Genomic DNA, 13136 nt, shown 5'->3' on the forward strand with positions numbered 1-13136 from the left:
TTGGCCATAAACAGTTTTACTGAGACAATGTAGAATTCAGGTCTAAAATTTCCCGAGGTGTTATAAATGTCTTGTAACAAAGAATGTCCTTGTTACATAAAGGACTTACCAGTTCCTACTAAAAAATACTAGAGCTGAACCATTCAAGCAAATCTTAGAAGAAATCTGGTATAATTACAGACGTTTTTCCTGTGGGACTGCCCTTGCTGTCCAGTTCAAACTAATATCAAATGCAGTTTACAGTACAAAAAACAATGGAAGGCTATGCAAAATTAGAGCTTCCATCTTACTCATTTTCCCTTTTCCCCAAAATACAAACTTCCAATTTCGAAAAAGAAGTTGCCATATCTGCCTGAATCTTGTCTTCCTCTTCCGGTTCTAGCAATATCATGCTGGGGGATTTGTATGTGCCTTCAGTGATCAAACACTAGGAGAGGAGTCACCCAATTTTAGGAAAATATGCTTCCCTTTCAAGTGAGGCTTGAAGAGATGTTATGATCTTAACCATAGACACCCATAAGAATGGTGCTGCACAAAATGCATAGAGAAACACAGAGAGAGCTCTTACAACACCGTCTGGAAAAGGATAAACCATGACCAAAAGGACACCGAAAATGCCAATCCATGGTACTAAAACAGGCAGCGTTGGTAGCGAAAATGCATTGATTGCAATGAAGCAAAGGGTGAAAGAGGCGAGGAAATATAGACCCCAGCCTAGTATTGGATGAATCGTGTGAGGAATGACCAAGAAAGGTGCTGTGTAAGCAGCTAGAATGGACAGCATAGCTATTAGTTTGAGGGTTGTGTGTATTATGCCCTTGTCCGAGCGCCTATAGCACAATTTTGATATGTTGGGTCGTGCTAGACGTGTCATTGCTATTATTCCAAGAAAAATGATCGACTGGATTACAAACACAGGCATCTCTGCACCATACCTGTAATATAGAGGACAATTAGGACAGCAAAGAGTGAATGGTTTTGCAGCTGTACATACCAATAAATTCCAATAATCCAATAGGAGGGGTATATTGTGTGTACATAGATGAAATAAAAACATTGTTACTTCTGGATAAAGAAGGAGCATTCTTGCTGTATTGATCAAGTTGAAAGGTGTTCATTTGACAGCATTCGAGTATGCTTAGACAACAACACAAGTAATTCATTCGTTTACATCTTTATGTCTATTCTGAACCTTGATTATTTATAACAAGATAGTGGCATGTTACTTAACTCCTCAATTTGGTGACTAATGATAACTGAGTAATAGTAAAGGGTTTTGGTCTTACCCGAGAGTATGATGACGTTGTTTATGCCACGAAATGCCCAATGGAAGCACAGGCCATGACCACCAATACCATGGCTTCAACCATGCTGCACCGGGGAAAGTAATCACACTGTTGGGTCCGCATGGTACACTCCAGTGCAGTTTAAGATCTGGATCAGGCAAAAGTAGGCCAAGAAACTATAAGAAACCATAGTTTGACAAGGAACCACCTGCAGTCATGGTTGCCAAGTTTCATTTAAAATATTAGATATGTTATTTTGCTTCACTTACAGTAATAGGAAGCATCCATTTGATAGCCCAAAGGAAGTCTGTAGGTTCCATTAAGCTTGGAGCCATCAGAAGGTGCATTGAACAAGGGTTGACTAAGCAGGTCCGGGAAGTAACCACCAATAAAACCCTGGTCAGCACCATCAGGATTGTCTTTCCCAATATCCAACTGATGAAGCATGTCCTTGAACACTTCCATTGATGGCTGCAATAATATAGATAAATGATGCCCCAGCTACTGTCTCTCAGGAATTATATGAAAGGGAAGGAATTCAACTAGAAGTTGTTTCTGATGATTGCCTCAGACTAGACTCCACTCTAGAAATTACTTTAGCTATTTTTAAGGGGTAATGCTACTCGCAATTAAGTTTGTGATTCTCCAATAGTCCAATTCCAGTCGTGAGTAATAATACTCACGACTGGAATGACAAACTAAGTGAGAATAGCTTTCGTAAAATCAGAATCACAACAAAGAATCATAAATCAGTAACATTGTTTAAATGTTGATTCTTTACTTTATACACATTTTCAAACAAAAATATGATTTGAGTGGTAGCAATTACCTGCAACACAAAGAGGCCAGTGTGGAAGATGCACGGGTTAATGAAAGCTGCACAGAATTGACCACATTGGAAGAGCTCATCAGTATTTTGGAGGAACAGATTGTCTGAATCAAGCATGACCACCCTGTCATACTGCACTAGGCTCCATGCATAGAGTTTGTTCAGGGTTAACTTGAATCTTTTATCAAAATTGTTCTGATCCTTGTATGGATTGTTCAAATTTTCCACTCTCACCACCTTTGCCCCATCTTCCTGTTCCCTGAGTCACAATAACAGAACCTGTTCTAATGCTTGAATAGCTAAAAGAATGTAACTTATCTGTGCATGCTAGTAGTGATGGTATCAAATTCTAAAAGAGAAATAAACCCATACACTTTTTTGTGAAAAATACACTACCATGGGATCGCTTTTAGGCTAATACAATTCAATGATCCGAACTGTCCGTGCCTTACATCTAATTTAAGAGGCGCTCTAACTAAAACTACCGCTTTGAGAAAGCATTTAGTCTGCTATCAATGATCCAACAACTAAACAGACAGACATATTAGTGTAGTGTTTCCTGTGACCATCGACGTGATCATGATTACGATTCAAGGGTCAAATAATTTTCGTCTCTGCTGATCTTTTGAGGCAATGATTCTTCAAATTAGCCTAGAAAACTACTTTTGGAGAATTTTTACCGACTTCGGAATATGTGATGCTCTGAATTTTTCAACTGATAAATCCATCTTTCACCAATTATAAACCCGAGCAATTCCTTGTACACTTCTCTACAGATTTAACTTGCAGGCCCTTTAGTTCTTGGCTGGGGGATGGGATGGGTTACTGTTTACATCCCAAGTTGTCAACTAGTATTGATGTGACAAAGGCAAGGGCTATCCGACAAACCACAGTACGACAAGGAACCACCAATAACTGCTTGTCATATTACATATACAGATAAAACCAAATCATTTCGCAAATGCAGATGAATATTTCTTCCCTTAAAAATACAATATTCAGAAATAAATAAATGTGCTTAGAAGTTATCCTCTTTCAAACCCTATAAGAACACCATTCCGTTGAAGAAAATCATTTTCCAACAACTTGGACTCATCTATATACATCTTATCAATAAATTTTTTTTTTTTTTTTTGGCAGAGATCTTATCAATAAATTTGCTTATATAGAATCTCATGTAAGTCCTATAAAATATCATTTAGGAGCATTTCAATTTTCAAAATTATTACACTACGAAAGTTGCACTCGTTTTAACAAGATTCATTTCTTATTTAATCAATAAGCCGAAAGAGGTAAGATTGCGTTAGAATCAACTCTCTTAATCCTACTCTTCCTTCATATTAACCCACATTTAAGGAAAAAATCAAAACTGTATTGCAACCCAAAAATACTTAGTCCAACGATGTTCGTCGAAACCAATGTTTCCATCACTTGGGTTACATCGACTTTAGGGCCAACCAACCACAATCTGCCACACGTCGTGCGAAAACGAAACGTCTAGCTCCTCTTTTACTAAGTGACATTACCAATACCACCGGTCCAGTCCTTACCGGATAGTCAACGGTAGGTGATTGCATGACTCGAAAAGGCAACAAAAATGGGTAGATACCACCGATATTCTTATCCTTAAAAGGAATCGCCGACTCTAAAACAATATCTCTCCGCTGCGTCCAACTCCACCGGAAAACGGGTGGTCTCGACCAATCAGAAACCCGGTCACCGTTTTCAACAGGGCGGCAGACCTAGCCTAGCTTCCACCGAAGTTGACTCGAAAAAAAGAAAACTAAAGCAATACCAAATTGGTACACCTCGACAAACCTAGCGTTTTCTGAGGCGCACATTAATCCCTCGAAAACCGGGAAGACGGAAAATGCAAAAGAGAAGGAATGAGACGACTTACAGGGCTTGGACCCAACGGAGGGGGACGTCCGGGGAGGCAATGACGACGAGATCGGCGTCCACGTGGAGCTTGACGAGCGATCTGATCATGACGCGTGTCGCCACGTAGAACTCGTAGTCCCTCGGTGTCCCCATGTACATCATCGCCGCGTACGCATTCCGGTGCTGCTGTTGTTGCTGTTGCTGTTGCTGCTGCTGTGGCTGCCGGCTCAGCTCCCTATACGCCGTCGTTTCCCAAACGGCGAGAAACAACACCGCTAGTATCTTGAAAATTCCAATGCTGCCCCTCACCATTTTTGGCTCTCGCTCTTGTTCCTAAGACCGTAACGCCATCGAGGACTTTGATATAACGGAGACTGACAAAGAGAGAGAGAGTTTGAATGTTTAGGAAACAACGAGGGAAGGTTTTTATGAAGACAAACAAAGAAACAAGTTCCTTGTGGGATCTGAACGGTTGGTCTTGCTAGTTTTAACGGTCGAGAACCGGACCAGGCTTTTTTGCGTATTATATGATTGGTGTAATACGTTAACGTTTTTGGTGTCTGGGGGCAGACGAGGCCGGTGAAGGGTACGGGAACTACGCGAAGTGTTTTTATGGTGGGGAAGAAGATATTTTGGGGTTTATTGATTAAGATTATTAAATTGGGGTCTCAAACATTGAGCAAGAGTGGAGAGCTGCAGCCAATGGGATTGTGCCGAGTGGATGGGAGTCTGGGGGTGGTGGAAGAAAATGGAGAGTATTGTTGAGCGTGTTGACTATGCAGAAGAATTAGGTTACCTACAGCTATTGATAAATTTATTTGAAAAACCATGGGTGACTGGATGAGGTAAAAATCTTGGGATGGAATCTATATTTACGATGATTCAAAGGTTACATTTTTGGATGGTATCTACTGTACAATATGTCAGCTGCCATATACTATCATTTCTCATGAGTTTAATGAAAATGTGATGTGTAATAATAATGCGTGTAATTTGGTACATTTTTTGTTTTTGTTTGTGAGCTTATAAGTTAATATTGACATGGTAGATGGGCCGTGACATGTTAGTTAGCTAGCATAACTATTACTGTGGCATTTTAAAGAAATGGCTATACGGTTGACCAGAATAACAAAAAAAAAAAAAAATTATTGACATTGCCAAAGAAATGGCTTCTATTGTCTTTTTGTTAATGTCACCATTTTTGTAATCATTTAATGAGTAGTATCTTGTGATGCAACATTGCCTTTACATGGTATTTGGTCATAATTGTGGTCAATATATACCAGGAAATCAAGGTGATATAATGCAATCACAATTGGATACAGGGCACGGTAATTATTGTCCATGTAATGTTATTACTTGATCCACAAGCTACATAATGTGATGTGTGTTGTTGGATATTATGCATTCTTTAACAAGAGACTGATAATTGTTAATTTGTGTAATAGTAATACAATTACATTTTATATTTATTTTTTTTGCATTTAAAAAAAAAAGTAGAATGATATCAGATTAGGAATTAGCCAATTAGGAACAAACAAAGTAAGAGAAGTTTGCTTAATATTCCCTTTAGATACAAATGTTGCTCTCAGTCTTGGGATAAAGCCTCCACCTAAGCAGTCCATAGTTTATAAGCAACAAACATAGAGATTTTACCAAGATCCTACATCATGCCGATAATAATAATAATTTTTATTAACCGACTTAATCATAAACATTAGACAAGTGGCCGGATGTATATTATAGTTTGAGGATGGAGTACTGTGTGACCCTGGATGCTCGGAATTGAGATTGTACAAATGTTTATTGAGATTGTACAGAAAACCTAGTGTAGGTTTTATGCAAGCATCAATTAATCAACTAACCCGATCGAATATTTCCCCGAATAATTCTTCTGCTGCTGTTTTTAATACTTAAAACTTTACTAATACAATGATTTTAATATTCTGCGAGTCCCATACAAGGAAGGTGGTCGCCTAGGAGTTGACAGATTGATCTGAACAATTTATGTTAAATTAATTAGGTCGCAAGAGGATCGATGGAAAACGACCATTTCCATCATTTTCGAACGTGTTATTTTACTCCTAGAGTTTGAACAAGTGTACGTATGGTTGGCATATATATGGCAACACATATATATACATTGTCTTGGTCTTTTATAGTATAAGATTTAAGGGGGGCGATGTCGACGGAAGGAATTGGATTCATGCTTTTTTTAACATATAGGAAAATGGTGGAAGAATGACATCACATATATGTATAGAATTGGAAGTCCTTTAAAACAAAGAATGTATATATTTGGAGAATTTTATGGCCGGGATGTTAATTGGAAGTCCTTCAAGGTACAACGTTGTGGAGCCGCTTTCGTTTTCTATTTTCTTGATGAAAGAACCAATCAAAGCCAGTTATAGTGTCATGCAAATCCGAATAGCCCATCAAACTGCATCATGAGATTAAGGCCCAAAGGCCATTGATACATATTGTATTGGGGTTGGGTTTAGAAAAGGCTTCTGTAAAGGGGGTCTAGGTTCCATCAATTCGGTCTTACAGCATCAATTGTTAATTGAACTGATATGGCCAATTAAAGTGCAGTTTATTTATTTTCGGTTCTAAAAAGCCCATCAATAATTTCATCTGGGTGTTCCACATAAAACAAGGTCCAAAATCTCTTCATGATTAACTTTAAAGCAATTCTATTTAGCCATTTTACACAAAAAGGCCAAGATGTCTATGTCCAACAATTTTTGTTTTTGTTTTGTCTGGTACATTTTGAGAGACTACCAAAGAGTTAATCTTCTGCATTTTTTGGGCAACACACACAAGAAGATCCAGAAAATACAAACTATAATATGAGAGAGAATCGCCTCCAGTGTAATTAACCAATTATTTATCAACTAATAATTTTAAGTACAATGTATGAAGTAATTAAATTTTAACATAAAATGAAAAAAATTAATATTCGTGCTATACAACAAATTCATACATCATCAATCACATTCGATGTGGTCTTATACCATTAACAAGCTTCCCTTAGAGCAAGTGCACCCGTAGTCAAGAAAAGGCAAAGTCGAGAAGTCAAGAATTCGACCGGTCAAGTTACTATTCACTGCCACTGGACATGGGTTTACACCCGTTGTTTTTCTTGCCCGGTCAACACTGTTCATTATTATATAATTTTAGGGGGGGTCTCGAAAATCGACTTTTTACACATATATAATTTGGGAAAACTTCCTTCATGAAAGTTATAGAGATCGTCGATATGAGTTCGTACATATGTGGAATACAAAAATCGGAGTTTGTATGAATTTATTATGAATTTTTGAAATTTGAAAATTTTCTATAAATAGAAAAAAAAATTATATTTTATTTCAAAGGCAAAAACTGATTCACACGCAAGAAACAACTGCGCTCCCCCATTCGTCCGTGGAGAACACGCCCTCAATCTCTGCGCAGTACCTCTGACGTCAGCCACGAGCTGCTTCTCTCCAACCTTGCAGCAGCCCAAGCCTGGGCAAGAAAAAAAGCAACGGCATGGAATTATTCTTGCCCTTGGTCAAAGAAAGGCAGAGTTTGCCTGGTTGAATTTACACCGGTGGAAGGGAGATTTGACATTTGACTGGTCACCACATCATCATTCCATGGTTTTGCCCGGGCAATCCAACACCGGTGGACTTGCTCTTAATAAACAATGTCAAACATAGAGTTCTACCTTCAAATTTTTCTACCTATTCACAAAAGCTTGAATTCATCGGACACTTCCACTCCAATTTTCTTCTACCCACCTAAGTGGGTGGTCACCTAGTGTGGTGTCAGAAGATCTGGCTGCCCGTAGGCGACTAAGAGATCTCAGCCGTTGGATGAACTGTTAGACCATTACAGTTTGTTTGAAACAATAGTACTGAACAAATAGTTAGCGTGAAAAAAAGACTCTTTGTTTCCATCTTTACCAGGGGTGTTTGAATGGACGTCGTCGAAGTCAATTCTGATTCATGCGCCGGAGACCCAAAGAGTCGCTGTACTCCGGCGACCGCAAGACGCCGGATATGGAGTTCTGCTGAATGGGAAGGGAAGACCCAGTTGGCTGTGCATGTGATTTGGATTATTTTAGTTTTACAATTTAATTTGGATGGCAAGTCTAAGCAGTACAAGGATGCTTCATTGCTTCCATTGCTCAATTGTTGATGAAAAATGTTCATTATATTGTTAAGAAGATCAATATAATTCGGCAAGTTCCGGTAGGCAGCCACTAGTTATTTGAGAGCTACTTGGGTGAAGGTGTTGAATTCAAATTTTGAAATCCCAGGTTCTTGAGGAGGTTGAAGAAGAATCTCCATGCTAAAAGACAAAAAATTACTCGGGAGGATGATGGTTTTGAGATGTTTCAGAAGCATAAGAGATCGAAGTCAGAACCTGGGTTTTCACTACCTCGCTTCTATCACCTTCTTTCAATTTCACACCAGTTTCATTTTTTCATCTTTTGTCTGCACAAAATAACTCACAACCCAATTCAAATCTAATTGAATCTCATTAGATTTAAGCAATCGATCCAGAGAAAACTCCACTGCTGACATGGGTAATTACATATACTGATTAGATATAGATGGCGGTGACTTGTTGCAAATCTTATGTTCCAATGGTCTCCGATGAAGTTTCGAACGACCCTCGAAAATCGTCGACTCTCTGTTCTGGTTTGCAACCGGCGATGGGAATAAGAGAACAATAAGGTCGACTTCCGGATTATAAACATCGCACGTGAAGAACATGTGCCAATAAACGCAATTGTTACTGAAGATTAGATTGTTAACAGAGCCCAGGTTACCACCCACCCATGTAGGCTGAAGAATCTCCGGATATGTGTGCAGTGTGCTACTAAATTGGCCAGGAAGCCATGCAAATGGGCAGTGGTGGATCCAGAAATCTTTCTCAGGTAGGGCAAGATTATTAATAGATTTCTTTTCAATTGGTTTTCAAAGAAAATTTTCTTATATTTTAATTGGAGGTATAAACTCTTAAATACGTAGCAATTACATACATGAAAATTGAAGCATAAATAGATATCACTTACTAAAGCAAAATTATGAAAACAAAAAAAAAATTACAAAGGGAATATTAAATAGCTTTATATATCTTTCTAATTGTCAGAGATAAAAAAAGTCAAAACTTAAATAAATAATTAATAAGAAAATTTATTATTTTAAGAAACTAACTACATTTTCAGAAACTAACTACCCACTTCTATACTGGTGACCACCCACTTCTCCACACCCATAGGGTATGAACAGTTCCTAGTGTTATTTATATTTAATTGTATTTAAATCTAGTTATGACTCTTAGCCCTTATTAAAGATTTCAAACCACCAGGCAGCGTCTTTATTGAAGAGAAGAAACAGAAAGAACGTGTAGGGTATCGTCCCCAACCTTCTTGCCCTCTCCTTTAGAGCAACTGCAACAGCTTCCTATATTTTGATTTTTTTTTTCTCTATTTTAGGGAAAAATGAGTCTCTTTTGCTCCAACAGATTCTCTATAACTATCCCCATTTTAGGGATAGTGAAGAAAAATAAAACAAAATTTCATAAATTACAGCAATCTCTAAAATTTAAGGAAGAATTATGGAGATTTTCGAGATTGCTGTAAAATAGAGAATATGTTAGAGTTTAAGAAGAAAAATTGCTTAAAGCTTTGACTTTTGCTTCCTTAATACAAAATTATAGAGAAATTCTTAGAAAATAATTCTGCATAACCCTCAGACCAAAGAGACGTCCAAAACTTATCTTAAGTTTCTGAAAATACAAGGATGAAACGTTTTTCTGGAAAATGGGGATTGCAGTGCACTGATCAATCCTTACTGGGCAGCAGAAACCAAAATAACAAATAGAACACGGATTTTGATGACGCAGTGAAAACCTCAAATATGAGATTAAAAACACTGCGGGGTTCTTACTCTTGAGAACCCAAAATAAAGATCATCGTATTAAAAATGATATGTTTTTTTACAAACTTGAATAGCACTAGCTCGGCTACAATGTTTAGACAAAATCTAATCACCAAGTTTGTCTTCCTTCTAGAACTCCTTCACTCATTCAAATCTCGCTCTTCTTTCTTCACTGTCTCTCTACTGATCTCAAGAGAGTTTTTATGCATATGAAGACACAATCAATAACACTTATACATGGACCAAGTGTTTCTATTCTTTGTGAAGACTTAACCTCAAGAAAACATGCAAGACTCTATCAATATTCTTGCGTCTCCAGTTCCCCCCTTATGATCGTATGTGTCTCTCAATATATGATGGACTGACGGCAACCAACTCTCTACAAAAAGATTATACCCTAATTCCCATTTAATTAGGAAAGAAACTTCCCATATATGAACTCGAACAAATCTTAAGGAAAATCAATTAGGAATAGACACAACCTAAAAACCCTAGGACATCAACACCACGATTTTAACAATCAAAAGAATCTTTAAAAAAACGTAGAAACATAAAATCCAAACCCTACTTTCCAAAATCGGACTCCACATGAAACTGACTGCTGACTCAGGGATTGCAACACACGTTGCAATCCCAGGCATATGCAGATGCATTTACCTGTGATTCTCCGAGATCAGTAAAGAGATTTTGTCACAACTTTGTATGGGAATGCCAACACGACCTGTACAAGAATTGTACCTACAATTTCCCCCTTTGGCATTCCTATACAAAACATATCTAATCAACACAAATTCCCCTTCAACAAGTACAGGAGGAGAGAATCACAATCCATACTTTTCCTGAAACACTTATCACACATTGGTAAAAAGCATAAGATAGAATAACGTTATCACAGTCACACATCTAATTTCTCCTCCTTTTTGAATAGGAATGACAAAGGTAACGTGTAACGTCCCGAACCAGAATTTACTGATTTACTAATCATTGGGACGGTAAACGACATTTACTTTCACTTTTACTGTCGTTTCAGTACTTTTAGGGGGCCCTAAAATATGACTTTTTGTTCGGGTCAAAATTTGAGAAAATGTTCTGCATGAAAGTTGTAGAGGACGTTAAACCGAGCGCGTGGATATGTGGTACGTAAAAATCGGAGTTCATATGCGAAAGTTATGGCCAAAATACTAAAGTTACTATTCATGGTAATTTTCTATAAGTAGCCGAGTTAGTGTGGTAAGTTTCCATTTTCGGAAACTTACCGAGCCCTCTCCCCGATTCTCTCTTCCTCTCCGACCTCTTCACCTTCTTCCGGCCATAACTCCTCCATCCGACGACGGATTTTGACGTATAAGATGTCGTTGGAAAGCTCTCTTCCTTCTCTTCATTTCTGAGTTCGTTTCGTAGCTTAATATGAACTGTGAAAGGTGCAGCAACGAGAAGAAGAGGACGGTCACTGTAGCAGTTTGTTATTTCCGGCGATATGTTCCGATTCTGGCCGTCTCCGGCCACCAAACCTGCGTCGAAGGTGCGGTTTTTGCCATGGATCATTTCCCCCGTAGCCTTGAGCCACGATTTGCAGTGTGGAGGTCGAATCGAAGAAATTTCAAATCCTAGGGTTCTTGAATTTTCTGGAAATTTTTTCACGGGCCAAATTGGAGCTCTTCCAGGTAAAATTGGAACTTGTTGTAGTTGAGAAAGAGGTTGGGTTTGTTGAGTAGATAGTGCTACCAAATTTTGGTGGCCATCGGAGGTGGTTGCCGGTGGCGCGTGGGACCCACGCGCTGCCACTGTTGGTGGCGCGTGGAGGCGTGTAGGGCAGTGTTTTAATTCCGGTTTTTAGCCCATTAAATTGTATATATGTTGTAGAGCTTGTATGTGAAGTTTGGTGAATTATGGAGGAGTTTGGAATTATTTGTGAATTTCCGAAGTTTGAAGTTTTGTGATTGAATTGTTGGAAATCCGGCCGTCGGATTTCCCTCGTTTTCATTGTGGAATATGTTAATTGAGGAATTGGTGTTGTGGGAGAGATTTGAGATGTAATGGAGATAGGGATTTTTAGGTTTCGTTTAGGTTCGTAATTATTTTATCGGATTGCCGTTTACGGAAATATAATTGTGTACAGGGCAATGCCGCGAGCTACGGTTAAATGAAGGAACTCGTTTGCGTGGTCGCGCAATAGTACTGTGAGTGGACTTTTGTTTTAAATAATGATGCATGCATTTATCTTGAAATTATTGATTAATTTAATTATCATTTTATTTATCGAGCATGATATTTTGTCTTGGATTATAATTTGACATTGATTTTTCATGAGTTTCGGATATGAACTTATTATGCTCGGATTTGGATTTATGATTTAATTTCGGAAATGGATTTTTAGTCTTCGATAAGTATCTCCGATATATGACTTTTATTTGAAAGCATGATTTTCGACGAATTATTTCCGAGATGATTTCCGGAATTATACTACTTATATTATGTTTCTATTCGTCGATTTGAGATTTTATAAGAGATTTTCGAAATGAGATTTCGATGGAGTTAGTTTTCATATTTATTTATCGACCTTCGGTTTTGGCATTGGGAATGCCTTGATGATGATCTAATTATTCTTTTAGCGTGTGGGACACGCTGTGGATTTATGTGACATTCTACGAGAATTTCCGGGTACGGTTGGGAATCGTACCCGTGTTTTCTTTATTCGCGGGACTTATGGGGAAGCCTTACTGATTTTCGATTTTCGATTTTCGTATGATTTTAACCCACCATACCTGGGTCGTCATATTTATTGCTAGCTAGCCTATTAGTACTCCTCCCTGCTTACTATGTGTTCGTGGGTGAGTAAGAGCAGAGCATGGGATGCTCCAGAGTGTGGGACACTCCGACCCGAGCCTGGGAGGCTCCCTTCTTTCGTATGGTGAAACTTCTTCCCCATATTTTATCGTTGCTTGACTAGCGGGGCTAGTTCGATTTTCACTGTAGCCAGCGGGGCTGGTCTTATCTTCTTGAGAAACGAGATTTCGGTTTTACGATATAGTTTTCGAATGTGGTGACTAGCGAGGCTAGTCGATTTATCGTTTTGGAATTCTTGGATTTAAAGCTAAATGTGTTTTTCTAATTGTTGCATGCATCGGTTTTTAATGAAATAAATGTGGGAAAGTATGAAATCCTTTTTCTTTTAAATTGTTTATTTTTGTCCACTCACGCTAACGT

General features: G+C 38.3%; 1 protein-coding gene across 1 annotated transcript; it reads right to left on the bottom strand.

Annotated features, from left to right (window-relative positions):
- Window positions 1-116: 116 nt before the first annotated feature.
- On the bottom strand, window positions 117-4621 carry LOC133745901 (putative glucuronosyltransferase PGSIP8). The gene is made up of 5 exons (XM_062174063.1): window positions 4016-4621; window positions 2116-2374; window positions 1556-1757; window positions 1287-1434; window positions 117-935 (listed from the first exon to the last, which is right to left on the bottom strand). The coding sequence occupies exons 1-5, from the start codon at window positions 4306-4308 to the stop codon at window positions 440-442; spliced, it is 1398 nt and encodes a 465-aa protein (XP_062030047.1). The 5' UTR covers window positions 4309-4621; the 3' UTR covers window positions 117-439.
- Between the last annotated feature and the right edge of the window lie 8515 nt (window positions 4622-13136).

The sequence above is a fragment of the Rosa rugosa genome, chromosome 4 (genome assembly GCF_958449725.1).
Source record: "Rosa rugosa chromosome 4, drRosRugo1.1, whole genome shotgun sequence".
In the NCBI taxonomy this organism is placed as follows: Eukaryota; Viridiplantae; Streptophyta; class Magnoliopsida; order Rosales; family Rosaceae; genus Rosa; species Rosa rugosa.